Raw genomic sequence first — 22,194 nt, 5'->3', positions numbered from 1 at the left:
GTAGAACAAAGCTTTAAGGAGAGACAAGATATGACACCCTCTATTCCAACATACATTAACAAGAGGAGTTCATGTGAGTAAAAGGATCATATTCTCTTTAATATTATAAAATAAAACTTATTAAAAACATATCAAATAAGAATAAGGTCGGCAAAGTTTACAAAAGAAATTTTGTTAAATATAAAATAAAAATTAATTTCCAATGTTACATTAAAGCATTGTGTTTCAACGTCCTCTAATACGAAATTCTTTAAAGTCATAAGGTTTGAGATGATTCAAATATAAATAATATATAGAGTGTGAGTTATCACATTTCTAAAAAAATACAAATAAATCAAAATAAATTATAAAAATATTTATAAGATAACTTAACTTAATACAATTCATGTCACTACTTTAAAACTTGATAGCATACGGGAAGTGATTTTCTCAGATAATATCATAGCAGGGACGCAAATTACTCCCTTGTCCAGGAATGAGCCTGATAGCATTAAGGGAATCAGACTCTACCCTTATTTTCCGAAAACCTCTGGACCACGCCAATTTAAAGCCGAAAAGGATAGCCATAAGCTCTGCCTTCAAAACTGAAGCAGATCCTATGTAAGCTCCAAAACCACACAAGTAAGCCCCCATATGATCACGTATAACACCACTACAAGCAGCATTAGTCACGGCTCCGTCACAATTGAGCACAACTTCACCTTGTTGAGGAAAGGACCTGGATATACTCCCTTTACTTGCAATCTTCTGTTCACCCGAATGAAGAGGCGCAGAGACCTCTCTACCTTTACAGCAAGCATTGGACAAATTAAGAGATTTATGAATAACTTCCATAGGAGTCCACACTTCATTTTGGAAAGCCATAGAATTTCGTCTCCACCAAATGAAGCTTAAAATCACATCGAACAATGAACTCCAAGCACACCATGAACCCCATAATCTCTGGACAAATTTGTCAAAAGCCACAAGTGCCAATTATTGCACGAATAGAAGTCCGATCCATCATTCATACGGATGAAAAATTGCCAAACAAGCACAACTCCATGGCAATCTCTGAAAACATGAACTAAGGTCTCTTCAATATTCTTGCAAGCAGCACAATGACGGAAAATAATTTTACATGAGGGCTGATCTGGGATCTGATCCGTGTTACTGACTTTTACATAAGCTGATTTCATAGAAAATCTTCCATCACCTGATCCATTCCAAGCCATAGTATAATTGCTGAATTTCAGGTTCGGGGGCATCAATGCATCATAGATAAGATTTTAGACACAATATGAGCAGGGAGAGAATTCCTGAAATCATCCACCTTCCAACTCCTATTCATATCATCATACTCGTCCAAAGTCCTATTCGACTCAGTTTCAGAAATAGAGTTTGCCATTACACTCGTCAAGGCACAACCGATTTCACCCTAAAATAATGTGATATTAATATGCTAAGAATCATAATTTCTAAAACTTAACAATATAGAGATTCAAATATGTGATAGCTTTTTTTTCTTGGAAACTAAAATTGTATTATCCAAAAGACTTAAATATATTTTTTTATTCTCATAATATATCTATATAGTCTTTACAAAATTATTTTTGGAAAGAAAGGAGACAGGGTAAGAAAATAAAATAATTGAATCATTTCTCACGTCACCGCTTTGATAACTGCTTAAGAAATCAGCAATCGAAAATGCTCGCCCACTCCGCCAACCCACCCCCATTCTTCTGATTCTCCCGGTGGAGACCTTTCCTTTCATTCATCCAACGGCTCAGCATTTCCCCCAATGCCACGCGTCATGAGGCGACGCAGATTGCATTTGATCTCACGATTCCGCGCCACACCGTGCGCACCTGGGTTCGCGATGCGATTCGTGAATTTAAGAGAGTCCTATTAGTCTCGTAAGTAATTTGATTTGGATAGATTCGCAAAAGAACAAAGATGACCAATCTGCAAATACAAACAGAGGAACCCCCTCTGAGTCAAACACCGCTTCTAATTTCAATTCAGCAGCAACTAGAGAACGAGAATGAGGGAAATCATCATCATAATAATAACTATAATGAGAATAAGAAGGACCAAGACGTTCAAGTTGACGGAGAGATTGTGGAGGAGAGCCTGGTGCGGTTGGAGCGCTTTCTTACGCTGTTAGGGTTCAACCAGGACTCGCCGTTGAGCTTGGTGGTTTCGTGGAGCGTGTTCGCGGCGGTGGGAGTTGTGACGCCGCTGGTCGCGCTTTCCATGTGCGAGTGTCCGGAGTGCGACAGGTACGAGATTCAAAGCTTCGAGATGGCGATCGTGGCGTTTCAGGCGAGCCTAGCCGCCGTCTCCTTGCTCTGCCTCTCCCACAACCTTCGCAAGTACGGTCTCCGCCGGTTCCTCTTCGTTGACCGCTACTCCGGGAAGTTGCATTGCTTTCACCGCGACTACGTCGCTCAGATTTCGGTCTGTTTCCTTTTCTCTTTCGCTAGCTCCAATGTTCAATCCTCTGTTTATGATCTGCATGCATGCTAGCTTAATTACTTTACTTGACACGAATTATTGGTGAAAAACGTTTTTTTGTTTTTTTTACTGTATTTGGTGTAGTTAGGGTTGTTGCTCGAAACCAGAATTTGTCGCTGCTTCTTCTACTAGTATTATTATTAGACACTCGCCTTATTTGAAAACTTTTTCAATATGTCAGGAGTCAAATCATGGACGATTATTGTGTAACCTTTCAGTTCTTCCTTATTCTTTTATGAACATGTTATTATTCTCTTAGCTTTGAAATGAAAAGTTAACTATTCCCCATAAAGGGGATCTTAAATACTTTTTTTTAATAAATAATGTACAAAATCTAGATATAGTTCCTTGGATGTTTTTGCTGATGCCTTCCAATCAAAATTAGAGTTTCCCTCTGCGCAATAAAGGTTTCCATTAAATGTCAACATAGCTGAAGTGAAACTCCAATTTTGATTGGAGAACAGTAGCAAAATTGGATGTTTTTGCTGATGCTTTCCAATCAAAATTAGAGTTTCCCTCTGCGCAATAAAGTTTTCCATTAAATGTCAGCATAGCTGAAGTGAAACTCCAATTTTGAATGGAGAACAGTAGCAAAAGTGCCTCAGTGTATTTAAGTTTCTTCATTAACAATACATGCATGATAGTGTAATCCGATCATAAACTGCCTTGTAAGGTTAGTTTGTTACCTTTTATAAGAGCTACCTTTCCAAGTCATACCAATATGATTTCTGATTAATTCAAAGTACATTTTTTTATTACCTATTAAACTCCTCTTTTTTCTTTTTTATTGTCACTAGGGATCTATGCGCATGCTTTTTCTGTGGGTGTTGCCGTGTTTCATTCTGAAGACAGTGCGAGAAATCATTCGCATTTTCTATGTACAACATGGGTCCTGGTGGCTCTCGCTTGCTATTTTATCAGCTTTGATTATATCTTGGACTTATATGAGTACAATCTCTCTGTCAGCCTGCATTTTGTTTCACTTGGTCTGTAGTTTGCAAGTGATCCATTTTGATGATTATGGGAAGCTCTTGCAAAGGGAAAGTGATGTTTTAGTTTTTATGGAGGAGCACATTCGGTTGCGCTATCATCTCTCCAAGATAAGTCATAGGTTCAGAATCTATCTTCTTCTAGAGTTCTTGGTCGTCACAGCAAGCCAGGTTGTGACTCTTTTGCAGGTCACTGGATATGGTCAAATGCTTACCTTCATTAATGGTGGAGATTTTGCTGTAAGTCCAACTCTTTATGTTCAAAGTATTTATGCATTTAGATTGAAAGAACTAATTCCTTTCATTTCACCATTTCTTTTTGTACTGTTGTTTCTTTCAGGTATCCACACTAGTTCAGGTGGTGGGCATCATTATTTGTCTGCATGCTGCGACAAGAATTTCTCATAGAGCTCAAAACATTGTTTCCCTTGCGAGCAGGTGGCATGCAATGCTAACATGCACATCTTCTGATGCACCCTCTCAATTGAGAAGCTCTGCTAGTGCAGGGAGCTTGGAGGCTGCAAACCATTTAAATGCAATACAAGTAGACTATTCTGAAAGTGATCTAGAGTCAATGGATTATGCTGGAATGTTTACAAATACCCAATGGACTTCCAATGTGTCTTCACATCACAAGAGACAAGCTTTTGGTATGTAAATCAACCACCGTCTGTAAACTGATGAATTTTACAAGTTTTTCTAATTCATGATAAAAGTAAAATGTTTATAGAAACATCATATATGCTTCATCAGTGCTATTCTTATAACTTCATCTTGCATGAGAACCTACAATAATCTGATAATGTTACATGAAATGGTGTAAATGGTATAGGTATGTTGCAAGACCAAATTGAGATAAAATAATACCTAAAGACATATTAGTAAAATTACAACTTGGAAAGATCCAAGGAAGCATGTATGTCAGAGAGTAGTTTTCTGGATTCACTAATTTTTATTTATTTTTTGGTGAATTCTGGATTCATTAATTTGTGATTACTATATTGTAAAATCTGTTGAACATTCAAGACACATTGAAAAGATTTAGTCTGATTGATATTCATTTGCACTATTAATCTCTCATGTTCATGGACCAAAAATAGCTTCATATGGCTGCTTCATTTTAATACAGCTGGCTATGCAAGCTTTTATATATGATACTATCTTATTAGATTAGCAAATTAGCTTCTCAGAACCATCTTCTTTATGTAATGTAATGTGCAATAAACATGTCAACTCTCTAGAAAATACTGAATGCCTAAAGTTTCATTTTACATGATTACTAGGTCATTCTATTGTTCTCATAATAATTACTATGTAAATCACTATTTTTATCAAATATTTTGCAAATGTGAATTTTCTCATTTTGTCTATTTTGTGAGATGAGTGTACTGATTTTCCTTGTTCATATGTATAGCTTTATTTACTATCAGTATGTTGGCAATCATGCTAAATTACACAAGACTTTCAGCATAACTGCTTTGAAATGTATTTTTAAGTTGAGAAATCTTGTTCCTTCTGGTTTCAACACTTGAATGCAGGCTGTTAGCTTGTTTTATGTCTAGCAGGAGGATCTCATGCTTGTTGATTCTTTTAAATATGCAGTGATGTATTTGCAGACGAATCCAGGAGGAATCACTATATTTGGATGGACAGTTGACCGGTCTCTGGTCAACACCATATTTTTCCTTGAATTAAGTCTGGTTACCTTTGTTCTCGGTCAGACCCTAATCTAAGGATAAAATTTGCAAAATGACATAAAAAAAAAAACCCTTTGGCTTTAGGTCTTCCTGGTTACCACCATCAATTTGATTGAAAGTCCTCCGCATGCCGAGCCAGAATGTCGCATGCACACAGTAGCCATGCAGAGAAGTAGAGAAACAGTGTGTATTGTCCACCCAGGGACTGGACCAGGCACACTACTGTTAAATGCGAGGCCTCTTCCTCAATCCCCAGCAACACAGATGTCTCCAAAATTCTATTCGTCATTCTCATTCCTCAGTCAGCATACTTATCTCCGTGGATCTTGTGACTTCTAATTTGCACAATATGCAATCAAACAACATACCTTAAACTAATACCACCTTAAAAGATACTTGGGAGTTTTCTGCCTACTAGGGCTCCTCGAAGCAGTCGTTCTCAAATTGTTTCAATTCATAACCTAAGGTTTGCATCATCTCATTTGTAATCGAAGGATCATAGCTATAGTCATGTCTCCCCCTGCGTTGAAGATTCCAGCCTCTGGACATTTGTGACCTTTATAAGAGCGTTCGCATGTTGAACTCGTATGTGTTTTGCTTTGGAGTAGTTGGAAGCAAGAAAGGGTGTTGGGCACTAGGAAGGACATAAAGGTTTAAATTTTCAACTAGGAATATGGAGAGAACCTAAGGACCAATCGTGTTGGGTGTGCAAGTGCCGGTGGATAGTCATATTACCGAGTAATGTTGCTTGCAAATTCTGATCTAGTTAGATTACAGTGATTGTTTTTATTATTATTATTTGAGATATGCCTAAGGCTGATTTCAATTGTATAATAGACAATAATAGAGTTGCGTATTTCGAATGACAAGTTTATAATTATTGGTTGGTCGTGCACCAACCCTCTTTTATTTTCTTCACGAAATTTATAAATTTCTTTTTAAACAAAACAAAGTTCAATAATTTTTTTTTATTTAGTAATCTTTAATCAATTGCAAATTGATATTTTCTGTTTTTTACTTATACGTTGATGCATTTGCCCGGAAATCAATTGGGGTAAGGTTATTTTAGTTTAACTAGTAGTTTTGTATTTTAGTCCTTGATATTAATGTGTTAAACATTTGAAACAAAAATTTTATCTTTAATATGTATGTGTTTAATACTCGTAATGAAAATTTTGAGTCAGTGTTCTTGGGTGGCTTGAGTAAGATTACTTCACATGGAATATACCAGTAGTCTAAAAAAAATTGGATCTTTATCTCAGATAAACATTCATGCTTTATTTTGAAATTATTTGATAAATAAAGAAGCTTAATAAAAATCTTAGCCTAATGGTTATAGTACAATAAAACATTCAATAACTTACTGTAGGTCTTATCATTACTTAATGAGTGGTCCACTAGCATACTTTTTTATTCATAATAAAGTATGATTATAAAATAAATAAAACTCATTAAATAAGTAGGACTTTTAAAATCAAGATTTTAAATAAATTTTAAAGAGTACAGCTTATTACAAAAAGTATTTGAGTGTATTATTAATATATTTCTTTTTCTTTATCCTTATCCTTGTTTGTTTTGGGAGTGTTAATAAGATATTCCGAAATCAAATCGTTGCACAAAACTCGCAAGTGTAATTTACTAAGATTCAATTTGAGTAGATATGCAAACGAATATAAATTTACTAATTTAATCTATTTTACGTAATTTTAAAGTTCCAATAAAAAAATATTTTTACACTATTTAAATTTGGACATCGCGTTGTCTAATGTGTGGAAAAATAGAACTTACTCCCTCTGATTTTAAATATATGTAAAAATATTTACACTAATTAAAAATTTAATTTTTAAATATAAGCAAAAGTAAAAATATTTAAAAAAATTTCGTACCCCATTGACCAGAGGCTCTTCGCTATGCTGTACGCAGCCTTACCCTTGCATATGCAAAGAGGCTGTTTCCGGATTCGAACCCATAACCAACAAGTCACCAAGGCACAACTTTACCGCTGCACCAGGACTCGCCCTCAAAAGTAAAAATATTTAGACTTATTAAAAAATTAATTAACATCTAATTATATAAACTCCTATTGATAGTCTCATTAAATCAAGTAAAATCAAATTATAACTACAACCAATAACAAAGACATTTTTATTTTTCTTTTATTCAAAACTGGAAGGAGTATGCTTCGAGTAAAACACAAGGAAATAACAATTTATAACTAGTAAGGTCACATCCTCATCTCAGCTCAAAGTTAACGTTAACGAATTATTTCAACTGGATCCAGTGTTTAATAGTATTTTTTAAGAGTCGCATCACATGGAAGTGTTGATCAGGATGACTTGACTTCCCTAATTTCAAGCTAGATATAGATAAACCCGTATAACCCACCTATTAAAACAGCTAACAGGCACGCTATAATTAAATATTAATATATTATAATTCAGTGCAAAATTTTCCATTGTGCACTTTCACATGATTCAGGACATAATACTGGGTCTCAATAAATCTAACCCAAGCAATCTTAGACTTCCATTAGAGTATACACCCACTACGGCAATCACTGTCAATCATCATCGCCATCTTCCCCCTAACACTTCATAAAAAAAAAAAACTAAATATCACTTTCAAAATGAATCAATCAAATATATACGTTGTATTTACTATATATAATAACCCTACTATTTATTTCATTTGCAATGCTCAACTACCCACTTGAGTCCAAAATTATTTCATGCTTTCTACTTTTGTCGTGCACAATGGTTTGGTTGATGTCGCCTCACAAAGACATGAGATAAAATGTTAATAGAAAAATATAGAACTGAAAAAAAAAGTGTAATAAGTAGCCTCTGCAAGCCTCATGTATGTTGCTTCAATCTTTAAATTCAAGGCTTTCCCATCCTCCCTTATGCACCAAAATTTAGGTATGGTGTGTCTTCTCGGATCTTGGAGTCAGTAATTTAAAATCTAGGGTTTTACCATCCTCCCATCATAAGCATGTAAACCTTGTCTTTCTCTATGTTTCAACCAATTTCAATCATCAAAATTCTAGAAAAATAGTTAACTAGTCCATTTTAGCCTCCCACCATCCTTCAAAATAGTTAACTAGTCTCCATTTACCAAAAGATGCTATCTCATACAACACAATCACATTGCTACAACTTCACAAGTAAACATGATATGGACATTCTCACGTAAAACACTGGCAACCTGTGAAATAGAAGTACAACCCCACCAACCCGCACTTAAACTTGGCAGACCTAATATATTTCTCGTTAAAACCTGCCTATTGAAAGAGGGGGGAGAGAATACAGCTTATGCTTACTGCATCATCGCCCATCCAGTGAATGATATGCTTAATGAGAAGTGGATGCTTTACACCTCTTAGCAACCCCATCTCCCAGCTGTACCAATTAATAGAATTATCAATTATATTATGAGCATTATAAAAACGCATCAGTTATTGCAGAAATCATGAAAGCAAAACAAGTGGATCCCATCTTAAATTAAATAAAAAAACCCTCACCCACAATGTCAATGGTCAAAAAGTAAAGGATGTTCTATCATGGTGTGTAAACAGGGGGAAGGGGGGCTGCAGAAACAGTTGACTACTTGACTCCTTTAATGGGTAAAAGGATAATTGGAATATTCAGAAAGGAATCACAGGTAACCATGAAAACAACCAACATTTAATTTCCAATTAAGATTTAAGATCTAGTTCTGGCCTCCAGATTCAACAGCAAAACACCTCATAGTCATATTTTAAAACTAGCAAAGGAATAATCGCCACAATATTAGACAACAGGACAATTTTCCGGTGACAAAATTCATCATTTCAAACTGCTACAATGTAGCCAGTGAGTCAACAAACTCAAATAGTCATTTGGAGCAGGGTGCAAATTGTGTACAGGCAACATAGTATTTAGTGGTAACTTGTATAAAGTGAACATAGATTTTAGCACAGGAAAAGCCTCAAATTTACTGAAACTGACATAAATAGCAAGTTAGGTTAGAGCCAAAAAGAATCGTTAATGCACATTATACAGACCCTGGTCAATTTTCTTCCAACTAGTTAAGGGATAATTTCATAATTATTACCCATAGGGGGGGAGATAAGTTTCTAAACACAGATTAGTAATGCTGTGTTTGGTTGACGGGGTGAGTAGAGAAATAGAGAGAAAGTGAGTGGGGCCCATGAGGGTCCCACACCTCCTACAATCAACTTCAATTCAAAAAATTTATCTTCTATTTCTATCATCTCTAGTTCCATCCTCTAACCAAACACAAGCATAATTGCTCCAAAAGATGCTTTAATCAAAACACTTTACCATAAATTTAACAGAGCATCCAAGCAATCAATGATAATTCAATGTCATAATCCATCACATCCTATTTTAAGAAAAAAAAAATGGGTGAGGGTGCCTATATCACCATGATATATAATAAATAAGAAATTATTAAAACATAGTAAAAGTCAATAATTCAGATCTTAAAATCCTATAAGGATAAAACAAAGGGAAAAACACATAAAAAACCAGGTTTTGCATTGTACCTCTAGAGAGACTGAAGGAACAACTAATTGAAGTTCTATACTTTACGATATACCAGTAACCTCCTCAACCTGCTTGCTTTGATATTTGATACTGCAGTGACATTTGCATACAAATATCATAAAAAAATTCTTGTACTTGTCAAAACTTTAATCTTCAGACGATGAATACATATGACAAAATGATAAGCTTTGCTAACTTTTGACTTCTTGCATTAAAGAATTTTATACTCTTAGTGAACGAACACCGGGGGGATGAAAAGCTCAAAATTAGTTGTATGTTTCCTTGTCATGGGAAAGAGGGATGAAAAATAAACATTGTTAAAAGAGGTTTAAAACAGGGTTAAAGTACAATAATAAGAACCCAGGAAAAAAAAGTGAAGTTGGAAATTTAAGGAATATCAGTTTGGCCTCGCCTCAGTACAATTGGTAAGAAAAAAAATAGTCATTAATACAAGACAGCACCTGTTCAAACCAAGAAGAGCACAAAAATGTTTTCGAACACAGCTGTTATACATCATTATTAGGGAATAATTTTCTAACCAGCAGATATGATGGGAAAAAGAAAGACCCATTTTTCACATCTATTGAGGCTTAGTGTTCACAATCTAAATGTAAATAAAAATACAATAGCTCATAAACAAAGCTAATACAATATATATCATTGCCTAACGTTAACCACAGAAACCCATGAAATTCTTGGCAATTCACTTCACTTAGATACAACAATCTGAAGCATTCACCAATGACAGAAAATGAATTCTTGTATATAATAAATCCATTATTTCTGATCCAATAAAAATATAGAATGTCATTTCATTTAAGAGTCGGTCATTGTGCTCAGAGAGGAAGAGGTTGCACCACTTAGAATCAAAAAGTGATGATTCACATCCACAATGAAACAATGCATGGTAAATCATGTCATTCACAAAATTAAATCCAGGAGAATGCTTCAAATGCAATTGCTGACTTATATAATAGACCAATAATTTGAGCAAGTAGCAATCTTGTGATGAACAAATACACAACAAAAGTATTTTAAACCCTCCATCACCTCCAACCTCCCCCCCCCCCCAAAAAAAAAAAAAAGAAACAAAACTAAAACACTGAAAATCAGTTGTGCTAGTAGGATAAATTCAGATTCTAGACATTGTTGCTGTCACAGATAATACATATCCTCATTCCTTAGTATCAAAGGAATGCATTACCTTTCAATGCATAATGTCACTCAATTTCTTTGGTAAGATGCGCAGAAGGTCCTCTTCCACTTCACACCAACCGTCTCTTGCAAGCACAAGGTGAATATTAAAAAAGAAAGAAAATAGCTGCTAGAAAATCCATAGTGCTTTAATACTCAAAACCAGATAAAATGTGTTTATACAATATGCCAATGGATATGTTACAAAGTTTCAGCTGACACTGACAATTCCTAAGCCAATAATGCCACACCTTGAGCAGCAAGCCTTGCCCCAGATGCATTTCTATATAATGATCAAGCATCAAGAATGTTAACCTGAAATAATCTGGTTCCCAGGAGGTAAAAGAATACATCTCCACCAAACCAACAAGTTCCTGCTAAAAAACAGCACGAGTGATCGTCTAACAAACAATGCTTCCAACTTCCATTCAGTGCATACCCTCACCTCATACACTAAACCCAGCAGAGTGTGTTAGAATGATTATTGAGAGTTGAGACAGCTTTAGTAAGCACCATTCTTAGCCAAAAATTCCACCAGTCCCTGTTTCACCCTGCTGCAACTCCTTCCGGCGCTGCTCCTCTAAAGGATCCGGACTCTTGTATATTCTCCGCACACGCCTATTTATATGATGATTGATGAAATTATGACAACTTGTCAAAAATAAATGTTATATAGGGTCAACAAATATTTACACAACTTCCCTCTTTTATCTAGACAAGAGAATTACAAAAAGTTTTTCTTTAATAAAATTGCTCCAGCATTTCCTATTAGGTCAAAATACCTGTCCTGAGCATGTTGAGCAGGAAATGTAGGCATGAATTCTTTACTTTTGGGGAGAGGAACTTCACGAAACCACTCATGATTTAGAGCAGCTTCGGCAGTGATCCGCTGCATAAAATAGTAGGTCTTATATTAATATTCAGAAAAATATTTATTTACCAAATTAATTCATGTAGCTCATGTAGCCTTTACCTTCTCAGGGTCATAAGTTAGAAGCTTGTTCAACAAATCAAATCCAGAATCAGAAAGAACAGGAGATCCAGTGAATGATGTGGCAGGAAACTTTTTACGCAGGAGGTTGTACCTGAAAGGAACATTCCGTTGTTAATACAAAATAGAAAATTTGTTCAACAGTACAAGTCACCAAGTGAGGCCAGATAGTCAGACCAGAACCACCCAAAGTTGGAAAAGCCTGGGAAAACAGTGGCAAAACATAAGCACAATATAATCAAACAGTAACTTTTTAAATAAAGGAAATCGTAAGCACTTACTGGTGTTTGACAAAATTGACCTTGACTCCAGGTAATTTGGAGAACCCAGGCCAAATTGTTTCATTTGGTGTGCCAAGAATCCGGAAAATCTACAAGTAGAATAACAGGTCAATAGTGTAAAACAACCACCAAGTGGTTAAGCAAAAGACACCAAAGGGTTAAAAGGAAAGAGAAATATGAAGCAAGAATGTACCAAACATTACACATACCTTGTCAAGTTGATCAAACTCTGTTTTCCCATTAAATAGTGGCTCCTTAGACAATAGCTCAGCCATTATACAACCTAAAGACCACATGTCAATGGCTGTTGAATACTGTTTTGCCCCCAGAAGAAGTTCAGGTGCCCTGAAACATATAGACAGCCATTAGGTAAATGATCACATCACTGCAAGAGAATTTAGTCAAAGACATTATGATAAACAGGTAAAATGAAGGCAAGTAGAACAAATGAAACACCATAGTGAGATGACAGACTAACAAGTATGCTCATATGTAAAAGCATTGATGCTGCATAAAAAGGATGGATAAGTACGTACATGTGAACCTAAAGTAACAACTAATTAGCAATAAGGCTACTTTATTATTATTGCAGAATAGCTTCAAACAAATTTTAGTTTTATTACAAACATTGAACAAGGCTATATAACTACATGGTTTCAAAATTCATTAGAAAACCTTTAACTATACTTAAAAATGTAATACACATACAGAGAAAGATCGTGAGAAACAAATAGCATATAGAAGCAAATTAGCACTCACCTGTACCAAAGAGTAACCACCAGATGCGTATATGGCTTTAAAGGACTCCCATACTGACGAGCCAAGCCAAAATCACAAATTTTTAGATCACCCCTATTATTTAGAAGCAGGTTTGAAGTCTTTAAATCCCTATGAAGCACCCAGTTGTCATGAAGATACTTCACACCTTCTAAAAGCTGGATCATCAAGCACTTCACTTCACTCTGGCTAAAAGGTTGCTTCATTGCCTCCATTAGTCCTTTAAGGTCATGTTCCATATATTCCATGACCATGAAAATACTATCAAGGCTACTTCCTACCACTACTTCTTTAACATCAACTATGGATGGGTGGTGAAAAGAAAGAAGAATGTTTATTTCCCTAAGAGAAGTCAGTGGGAAGCCTTCTTTTTCCTTCTCCATCTTGACCTTCTTTAATGCTACAATTTCTCCAGTCTTTTTATCCCTAGCCCTATATACAACACCGTATGTTCCTTCATCTATCTTGTTAAGTCTCTCAAACTCATCAACACTTCTACAACCCTGAAGCATGTTGACAGCTCTTTGAGGTTGAGCAGGAGGTTCTGGAGTCTCCTGGCCATCATCTTCATCTTCAGAATCCGTGTCTGAGTGACTGACACTGGTTTCACTTTCCCCACCTTGAGCATCAATCTCCATGTAGTCATCCTTCTCTGACTCAATACCAGGAAAATCATCACCACTGGAAGTTCTCCCACGGACACCTCTTTCTTCAGATTCAGATGATCTGGCCCTAGCTCTTTCAATACCTTCTACCTTAGATTCCTCAGGGCTTAATAGCTTGTTCCTTAGTCTACCATCCAATAACTCAGGAGACACCCTCCTCCTTCGTTTGGGCATTTCCTCATCATTGAGGATCTCACCCTCATCAACAGGAGAGTTATCTCCAGCTGCCCATCTTGAAGACGATATATTGCGAGTTGGAATATAATCTTCACCTTCTGGATGTTCAGCTTCCTGATCATTATCCCACCTCCCTTTCGGGGGCAATGAATGCAAACCTGAAGGAGAGGGCAAGGTAACCTTAGATGCTGCATTCAACTGAAGTTCCTCAGTTTCCCTGTTCTTGACAAGATGTATTTCAACTCCACCATTTGGAACATTCGGCGACTGCAACTGACAGAAAACCTTTGGCAACGGAGGTGGAGGAGGAAGCGCCCCCTTCACCGCAGAAGTGGAACCCCTGACTCTGGATGACTCGTTGACTTCCTTGTCATCCTGATCCCATACTATGGGTGAAAACTTCCTTTTCCTCTCCGGCGCAGGCGGAGACTGAGTCCTGGTTTCTTCCAACATGGCAACCTCGGTGTCTTTCGCACCCGGTTCTGATTCAGTAGCATCATCAGAACCACTCTCACTGGAAAGCTCACCAGGCTCTCTATCAACTGACTTGACAGAGAAACCACATTGGCGAGGACCAAGGCCACTGCTGCCAGAGTCACTCCTACTCGAAGAGGATCGATAACCACCACCATTAACATCTTCCCTCTCCTTAATATCCTTCTGCCTCACCCTAACCCTATCCCTTGATCCACCCCTCACAACATCACCGCCACCATTGCTAACACGATCGTAATCCTCTTTCGAATTCGCAAATCCGCCGCGTCTGGAAACTTCCAACTTTGACTCGCGCTCTCTGAACTCGTTTTCGCGGTAACCGCCATGTCTGCCAGCCGCCATATATGTCTCTATATACCTAAGTTCGTGAATTACAAGGGAAAACCCTAATCCCCCCTTTGCAAAAAAAATTTTGTATTTTTTGTTTAATAGAGCCCTAAACCCAAAACAAAACGAATCCCCGAGAATTCAAAATTGAAGAACGCGCGAGAGATCTGACGGAGATTGGAGATGAAAGAACAAGATAAAATCGAGAAAATACGAAGGGGAATAAAATAGGGGATTAGAAACGAAACCCGAGAAAATTAGGATCAGGCGAAGAAGAAGAGATAGATTGTTAGGGCTTACCGACGAATGATGATGAAATTGGATATCAAAAGGGAGAGAACGAGGGAGGCAACGCAATCCAATAAGCGATGCGATGCGGCTGCGAAGAAGAGAAGAGAGAAAGAGAGAGAGCGACCCTTCGCGGAGAAAGAAAATTGAGCCCAAACGAAACAAGGGTGACAAAAAACGGGGATATTATCGGAACACTCCGTTTTTTTCCAAATAAGATAAGATAACCTCCTTTTTTATTTTTAAAACATTTAACTTCGTATGTTTTAATTTAATTTTAAATTTTATATATATTTTATTTTGATCTAATTAAACTCTAATACTAACATATTTATTTAAGGTATCATTAATAAATAATTTGATTAAAAAATATAAAGAAAATTAAAAATAAAATTAAAATTACATATTTTGAAAATCATGAGACTAAATATCTTTATTTTAAAATTGGATGATCAAAATTGTAGATTAGATAAATCAAAAGCACAAAAGTTGTATTATAGCCTATAATCTTTTAACATAATTTTGAATATATTTTTTATTATCAAAATAATTTCTTGAAAATTATAAAATTTTGTATTTTTATTTTATTATTATGTGTGTGAGAATGTCATTTATTAGTTAAAAACTTTCGGTGATTATTAGTATGATTATGGATTTTAAATATGTAGACAACTAGAATGGGAAAGTTTGCTTGCTGGCAGGATAAAGCCAATGAAATGAATGAGTGTCATTAATTGCATGGATAAGATCATTTGAGTGGAATGCATTGCACATGTTGTATGATACAACAATAGAAGTTGTTGAACATGTTATGTGCTCATGTGCTTCTAGATGCCCAATTTTGTGAAAACGTGATTAGGTGGCGTTGGCTAGGCAAGAGAGCATGAATGACACAGGAAGTTTTTATAGTGTTCACATGCCACATATTAAGTGTACTTACTAAAATTCGGGCGACACATGTGAGGGTCAACATAGCTAAAGTGAATTCCCCAACTTTACTCATCGACTTTAAGAAAGATTTTTAAGATGACAAGAAGAGGAATATGCAAAATAAAAGATTTTGACGCTCAATTAAATATATGAATTAGGGGATAAAATATATATATTCATAAATGTAAATTCGAGTGAGTGATATAGAGAGATGTGCTGGTGTGTGGGTGTGTGTAAAATGTGTTGAAATTTCAATGAAATTTGAGATTTATAGAAGAGGAATAGAGTTATGAATCTTTATTTGTAGGGATTGTTACAGCTTTGCAAATAATTTCTTGCTTATAAACAAGAAATGATAAATTATAGATAATGTTAGAAATAATATATAACTTAAAGATGTGGGAGGTGTGATTGATGTATTCGAGGCCGTTCTAGTAGCCGAATTAATAGCTAAGGGAGGCGCTCATCCAAGTGCAGGTGGACTTGGCGGCACCGAGGTGGGGTGCGGTGGCGGTGAGGGAGGTGCAGTAATGGGAGTAGTGGAGGACCTGGAGGCAATTTTTGGCAACGGTGGAGCAAATGTGGTTGTTTGAGAAGGCGTTCGTGATTGCACGAGGAGGAAGTTGGAGGTTGAGGGTGAGGGAGGAGTGGCATTGGAGAGGGAAACATGTGGCTTTACAGGCTTGGTGGATCTTCACCACGGAGTGGGGATGGGAGTCGAGGAAGACGAAGAAAATGGAGACCATGGAAATGAGAAGGAAGAGGAAGGTGGATTTGAAAGGATTCAAATCCAGAATGGGAGGAATTTGAAGATTTTTAGTTTTTCATTTCTTTAAAATAAAATATAAAAAAATGACGATGGTTAACTGTCACTAGATTAAATCAATTATTTTAAAATTTTAAAGTTAATGTTAACGTTTCTAACAATAATCAAAAGAAATGATCGAAATAAAACACCTAAATTTTTTAAAGAATTAAAGTAAAACTTTAAAAAACAAGAATGAAACAATTATGAAACAGACTAAAATTCACATTAAACCTAAATTTTACCAATTGTGTTTTGCTCTTCTATAAATATTTTAAAAAAAATTAGTGTAGTTAAAATTTATCATTTAAAAAATTAACCGATCATATTTTAGATACAAAAAGACGATTAGTATTTTAAAAAATATGAGTTTTCCATCTATCACTGAAGATATTCTTACGGCAAACCAAGAGAGCAAGAAATAACTTGCAACATTATTGTAGAAGTAGCACAATTATGTTGGGCTAGACTGAAAAGGTTTTATATTTCACACAAGATATTACATATATTGGTTGCAAAATTGCTACTAGCTACCAGCAAATGGAAGGCAACTTAAAGCTGAAAGAGAAAGAAGAAGGCACATGTCCTGTCCTTCTTATATACTCAACCCTTTCAGTAGTCCTCAAAGCTTTGTCATTCAGCTTCACTTGTGCATTAGCTCGTTTCTCTTCAGCTATCCTCTTAGTCGAAGCCAGTTTATTTGCAAACCTTTCTTGTGCCAAAGCTTTCATCCTCTCAGCTTTCACCTTGTAATTCAAATAAACTCATTTATTAAAGAATAGAAATGGTGTCAAGCAGTTTTGAATAATTCTGTTTTTGTTTTTAACCTGGGCATCTCCAACTGAAAACCAGTTTCTAAGATCTATTTAAGACATTATCTCAACATATGTTTTATAAAATCCTTAATCATATGTTTAGAAGGCATGATTATTTGTTAACCATATTACACATTACACCAATATTTAGTTTTTTTGTCAGACAGTAATGATGATTCTACATACACATCGGCAGATCCAGGATTGAAGAATAGGGGGCCAATAATCACACAAATTTTCTAAAAACTTATTTTCATTTGTCAAAACAACCGTAAAAAATATAAATCAAAATAATTAAATTATATATACAAATATTTAAATTAATTATATTTTTACGCATACAATATAAATTAACACATGAAAATAAATAAATAAAGTTCATTTTATGAGATGAAAAACAAATAAAACTATCAACATGCTTGCTAATATTACAATATGAAAAAAAAAAGAAATATACACTAATAGATTATAAAATAATTTTACATAATTATCTCATCATAAAAATTATGATATATAATAAGTTTGTTCAGTTTTATAATAACCATCTTAAAAGTTATATATATGATTATTTATAATTAGATGACTGAAAAATTATTTTATATATAAGATTAATACATCGTTATTAAACTCTTATATATTGATTATGTAATTGAATACAATATGTTTTATTAATAAAAGAATTTAGAGTATAAATTTTTTTTTATTAAGATATGTTCTACACTTCTACTAATAAAAGAATTCCAAAATTTCAAAAAAGTTTAAATTGAATGAATTTTCAAAATTTATGCTACACTTTTTAACATATTTATTTAATATTCATTGACCGGAGCCACAAAGAGAAGCCCACAGGCCACATTCGATATTTAACAAAGCCTTTAAAATAGAGTAAAATCTTATCTAATAATTAAAAATTAACAAAATAAATCACTTAATAATTAAAACATTTATATTAATTATAAAAAATTTAAAAAAAAATGAGGGGGAGGGGTATTCCCCCCTTGGCTAACACACAGATCTGTCCTGAAAATGCATATTTAGTTTTCAGCTAAAAAAAATACTTGTGAGACAAAATTAATTTTATCAAAGAATCAAAGTTTTTGCTTTTATTTTCATTTGTACAACATTTCTAATTTCAATAAAAAACGGACGCAATGTGCAGTTGTAAAACTGTAAATTGTACGATTGTATGCAGTGAAAAGTAACTTTTGCCTCAAACCATAGCCTTACTCGTGAAAGCAATGCATGTCTGCTACCTAGAGGAGGTTCTATCAGTACCACATAGGAACTATGAATCAGAAGAGTACTGGTTTGAAGCTATCAATTACAGAGAGTACTTACCTTACTTAAAAACCCTTGAGCAATTTCAGTGGATTAATGACAACTCGAGCGAGTTTCAAATATAAATATTTTTTCAATTCTATTCCCTGCATCGGGAAAGAATCCCGGAAGAAATATAAAAATGGAAGATCAAAGATCCCTGCCATGCCATGGTTTCTTTTCAGGAATAATTCTCTTTGTCAGTCTATTTCACAGACCTTTCAACTCTTCTCTACTCATGAGCTTTTTCCCGTTGCTAACAGGGCATGAAAAGATGAGCCATCATCTTCAGCCTTGGAAAGGTTAAAATCAGTGACAACAGATCGAGGGAAAATGGTTGTTGTACTACTATGCCAAACTACTTTTGGGAGTGCCAATTTCATAACATCTTAATAATAGTAATATGCTACTCTGTAAGAACAAGAACAAAGCAAGTAAAGATGGTACCTCCATTTTCTTCATTTCCATTTCAGCTTTTCTTATCTGGTGATTTTCCCAGGCTTGAATCTTCACCTCTTCACGCTTGAACCTAAATAAAGTTTTAACAAGCAAACTTTGTTAACACTCAACAATTATCATTAATTCATTGATTCCTAAGGTCCATGAACCATCCCATAAAACTAACCTGGAACATTTTTCTGAACATGAGTACAATTTACGGCAAGTGTTTAATAATTAAAATAAACTTTAGTATTAACACACTAGAAAAATAAAACAAATACTAATGAAATAATTTATATGTAAAATATGTCACTAAAATTTAGATAGTGTTTGGTTATTTTTATTTAGGGTATATTTGAGATTGAAAATTTGAAAAATTGATGAATCTCACACTTCATAGTTCTGCACTCTATTTTCATTTTTCATTTTATTTCACTTTCACGTCTTTTTATTTTTTTAAACTAAACATACCCTTAGTGATTACCAAAATCAGTGGAAAAAAAAACAATGTTTTGTTACTAAATTTGGTCACTAATTGTTTGGTTTTTAGTATTTGATCATAAAACAAGGTCAATAGCAAAGTAATTACCTGGCCATAAATTTGGCACGTTCTGCCTCATCCCAAGCCATTGCACGGCTTTCTAGAGGACTCAATTTTCTAGCTTGATGATCTTCATGAGTCTTCTTGCAAGGGCTTGTTGATCCTTGATCTCCACACTTCCTAGTAGTGCCATGGCCACCCTCAGCAACTTGTTGCAACCCATTTTGACCCCTCATTGGAGTTGAAGTCCCTGAATGAATTGGGCTTCTAGTAGCAGGAGTTGTGGCTCTAATTGGTGTCCCAGTTCTTGAAGGCTCTTGGCTAGTAATCGGTGTCATCTCAGTCCCCATGTCTCTGAAACATATTGGTTGTACTTGGATTGTGTTTCCTGAAAACCTGTTGTCATTATTATTATTATTGCTTCCCCAATTTGACTCATCACATTCTACCCTTTTGGCTTCAGCTTCATATTGAGCAGCAATAGCATTAGCACTAATAATATTAGTCATGAAATCATGGCAAGCATCATTTTCCTCCTCTTCCTTCTCACTACTTGAGTAATCATGCTCCTTCTGTGGCACAGGAGCTATGAGTCTCAAATCATCTGCGTTTGAGTTTCTTGGCTTGCTTTTGGAGTGGCTTTTCTCTCCACCTTTTGACAACCCCACGAGCCATTTTTGTGCATCATCCCACTTGGAAGGGGTTGGTTTTCCCATGGTTGCTCGATGATGGTGGTTGGAGACACGAGTAGCATCTTTTCCTTTGTGAAACTCTGAGTACATGGCACTGCTATTTGGAGTCTCTTGTGTTGGTCCATTGTTGTTGTAGCACCCTTTGTCCTCCACGTATCTCATTCTCAAAGTTTTCTCTCACAAACTCTAACTTAGGCCCAAACTCTACACAGGGAAAATTTCAGGATCTACAATTTCTGCTCCAGATCCTATATATGGAAAGTCAGTATGATTTATGTTATGTCTTGAAATCCTTGTTAACACCGTTTCATCTATCTGAAGAAAAAAAAAATATAGTACACTGGCATGTATATTTAATTTGTCTTTACAAACATGAAAAACAGATCGAACTGCCAAAATAGCTATGTAATGTTAACTCTTGTTGCTTCAACAAGGAAAGCCTAATGAACTTTGACATATACTTCAGTCTCAAGCATTAAAAATTCTGAAGACCTTTTTACTAAGCTGAAAAAGAAGAAGTAAACAAAGCCTAATGTGCAATGCTTGAAAGCAAAATACACTCACTCATTGAGTCAAAATCTAAGGTTGTTAAGTGCTTTGGAAATGTAGTGAGAGGAATTAAAACAGAGTAACTGGAGCTGAAAATGTAGTTCACAGAGTAAAGCTTGGTATTTAAGAGAATGATACCTTATTTGAGAGCATGAAATTCTGAGAGTTGCAGAGGCAGAGATGAATTGCAGATCCATTGAACATTATAATACTACCAAAATAATATGCATGGTTTCAGAAAAAGGTTTATTGTTACGACAACAATAAATAAAAAATGGTCAGAGGGAAGAAACATAGATGCATAGAATAGCCATTTATCTTGGGAATTGGTGGACTTTTATTACTGAACAATGCAGGTGCCATGTGGGGTGGAATCCATATTTCATCTTCAATGTAAGGTGGCAGAGGAATCATGGAAGTAGTATTTTGGCAGAGAATGACTAAGCAATATCCTATCATAGATTTTTTTCTAACTATTCTGCATTTGTGATAAAGTTATATTTAAAATTAAAAAATTATTAAGAAAATAATATTTGATTTTGAGTCTTTTAATTTACTGTATCCCTAAATAATAATTATTTTATCATGATAGTATTAAAAAAATTATTATTTTTAATTCTTTATAGGCAAAACGAATATTATTAATACTTGTAAGAAAGACTTAACACAAGGCGTATAAAATTCAGCTAAGGAAATTTATTATTATTTATAATATTCGCATTTATTGATATATTAATATTACTTACATTCTTAAATGAAATTTGTAATTGCATTTTAACTTTTTTAATATGAATGTTTTATAAAAAAAGTTATATTAATCATAATTTATAAGTTTAATGTAATTTTTGATTGATTATGTTTTGTAATTATTTCACTTTGATATATTAAATTTATATTTTTGAAATATATTGTTTGGTTTTTTTCTAATTTGATGTTACAAATGTTAGTATTTTATTAACTTTTAAATTTTAAAATAATTAATCTAGTGATGGATTTTTAATTGTTATTATCTTAAATTAACTATTTAAAATTTAAAACAATAAGGAAGATTAATGTTTCTAAAAAAACTGAAAAAAAAACAATAATACATTTTGAAAACATACAAGAATAAAAGAAAGAATAATATTTTTTAATTAGGGTAAAAAATGATGATAAATAATGCGTCAGCAGGATTATTTTT

The 22,194-nt window shown here is 34.6% G+C and overlaps 4 protein-coding genes across 14 annotated transcripts; 1 reads left to right on the top strand and 3 right to left on the bottom strand.

The window, feature by feature from the left end:
* Window positions 1-393: 393 nt before the first annotated feature.
* On the bottom strand, window positions 394-1,513 carry LOC114412814. Its single transcript, XM_028376874.1, has one exon. It carries the CDS (start codon window positions 862-864, stop codon window positions 430-432), a length of 435 nt encoding a protein of 144 aa, XP_028232675.1. The 5' UTR covers window positions 865-1,513; the 3' UTR covers window positions 394-429.
* A 104-nt stretch (window positions 1,514-1,617) lies between these two features.
* LOC114412813 lies at window positions 1,618-6,100 on the top strand. Its single transcript, XM_028376873.1, has 4 exons — window positions 1,618-2,439; window positions 3,294-3,725; window positions 3,826-4,135; window positions 5,088-6,100. The coding sequence occupies exons 1-4, from the start codon at window positions 1,936-1,938 to the stop codon at window positions 5,216-5,218; spliced, it is 1,377 nt and encodes a 458-aa protein (XP_028232674.1). The 5' UTR covers window positions 1,618-1,935; the 3' UTR covers window positions 5,219-6,100.
* Window positions 6,101-7,434: 1,334 nt separating this feature from the next.
* LOC114412811 (cyclin-dependent kinase G-2-like) lies at window positions 7,435-15,110 on the bottom strand. 8 transcript variants are annotated; one of them, XM_028376868.1, is made up of 10 exons: window positions 12,955-15,108; window positions 12,405-12,540; window positions 12,196-12,284; window positions 11,897-12,008; window positions 11,706-11,812; window positions 10,934-11,541; window positions 9,729-9,819; window positions 9,505-9,565; window positions 8,502-8,580; window positions 7,435-7,772 (listed from the first exon to the last, which is right to left on the bottom strand). In XM_028376868.1, exons 1-6 carry the CDS (start codon window positions 14,649-14,651, stop codon window positions 11,442-11,444), a joined length of 2,241 nt encoding a protein of 746 aa, XP_028232669.1. In that variant the 5' UTR covers window positions 14,652-15,108; the 3' UTR covers window positions 7,435-7,772; window positions 8,502-8,580; window positions 9,505-9,565; window positions 9,729-9,819; window positions 10,934-11,441. The 8 variants fall into 8 exon arrangements, with proteins under 8 accessions (XP_028232669.1, XP_028232667.1, XP_028232665.1 ...); XM_028376866.1 differs by lacking the exon at window positions 9,505-9,565; XM_028376870.1 differs by lacking the exons at window positions 7,435-7,772; window positions 9,505-9,565 and having other exon boundaries at window positions 8,226-8,580; window positions 10,934-11,300; window positions 11,369-11,541; window positions 12,955-15,109.
* Window positions 15,111-17,060: 1,950 nt separating this feature from the next.
* LOC114412810 lies at window positions 17,061-21,342 on the bottom strand. 4 transcript variants are annotated; one of them, XM_028376861.1, is made up of 4 exons: window positions 21,153-21,336; window positions 19,822-20,780; window positions 19,239-19,320; window positions 17,061-17,405 (listed from the first exon to the last, which is right to left on the bottom strand). In XM_028376861.1, the coding sequence occupies exons 2-4, from the start codon at window positions 20,625-20,627 to the stop codon at window positions 17,190-17,192; spliced, it is 1,104 nt and encodes a 367-aa protein (XP_028232662.1). In that variant the 5' UTR covers window positions 20,628-20,780; window positions 21,153-21,336; the 3' UTR covers window positions 17,061-17,189. The 4 variants fall into 4 exon arrangements, with proteins under 4 accessions (XP_028232662.1, XP_028232661.1, XP_028232663.1 ...); XM_028376860.1 differs by having other exon boundaries at window positions 19,822-20,713; XM_028376862.1 differs by lacking the exon at window positions 21,153-21,336 and adding an exon at window positions 21,030-21,143 and having other exon boundaries at window positions 19,822-20,713.
* Window positions 21,343-22,194: the final 852 nt, after the last annotated feature.

Source organism: Glycine soja, chromosome 5 (assembly GCF_004193775.1).
Source record: "Glycine soja cultivar W05 chromosome 5, ASM419377v2, whole genome shotgun sequence".
NCBI classification, from domain to species: domain Eukaryota; kingdom Viridiplantae; phylum Streptophyta; class Magnoliopsida; order Fabales; family Fabaceae; genus Glycine; species Glycine soja.
Note: the sequence above shows the minus strand (reverse complement) of the source record. Positions and strands in the feature narration are given on the sequence as shown.

Bases quoted from the DNA above. Each gene is read 5' to 3' on its own strand.
- LOC114412814 (XM_028376874.1), bottom strand. From the start codon at position 864: ATGGCTTTCCAAAATGAAGTGTGGACTCCTATGGAAGTTATTCATAAA.
- LOC114412813 (XM_028376873.1), top strand. From the start codon at position 1,936: ATGACCAATCTGCAAATACAAACAGAGGAACCCCCTCTGAGTCAAACA. The intron at 2,440-3,293 runs GTCTGTTTCCTT...TATTGTCACTAG, and splicing joins ACTACGTCGCTCAGATTTCG to GGATCTATGCGCATGCTTTT. The intron at 4,136-5,087 runs GTATGTAAATCA...TTAAATATGCAG, and splicing joins TCACAAGAGACAAGCTTTTG to TGATGTATTTGCAGACGAAT.
- LOC114412811 (XM_028376870.1), bottom strand. From the start codon at position 14,651: ATGGCGGCTGGCAGACATGGCGGTTACCGCGAAAACGAGTTCAGAGAG. The intron at 12,009-12,195 runs GTAAGTGCTTAC...TGTTCCTTTCAG, and splicing joins GTCAATTTTGTCAAACACCA to GTACAACCTCCTGCGTAAAA. The intron at 11,542-11,705 runs GTATTTTGACCT...TCATATAAATAG, and splicing joins GCTCAACATGCTCAGGACAG to GCGTGTGCGGAGAATATACA.
- LOC114412810 (XM_028376861.1), bottom strand. From the start codon at position 20,627: ATGAGATACGTGGAGGACAAAGGGTGCTACAACAACAATGGACCAACA. The intron at 19,321-19,821 runs GTAATTACTTTG...AACTTTATTTAG, and splicing joins CGTGCCAAATTTATGGCCAG to GTTCAAGCGTGAAGAGGTGA. The intron at 17,406-19,238 runs GTACCATCTTTA...TTGAATTACAAG, and splicing joins TGGAAATGAAGAAAATGGAG to GTGAAAGCTGAGAGGATGAA.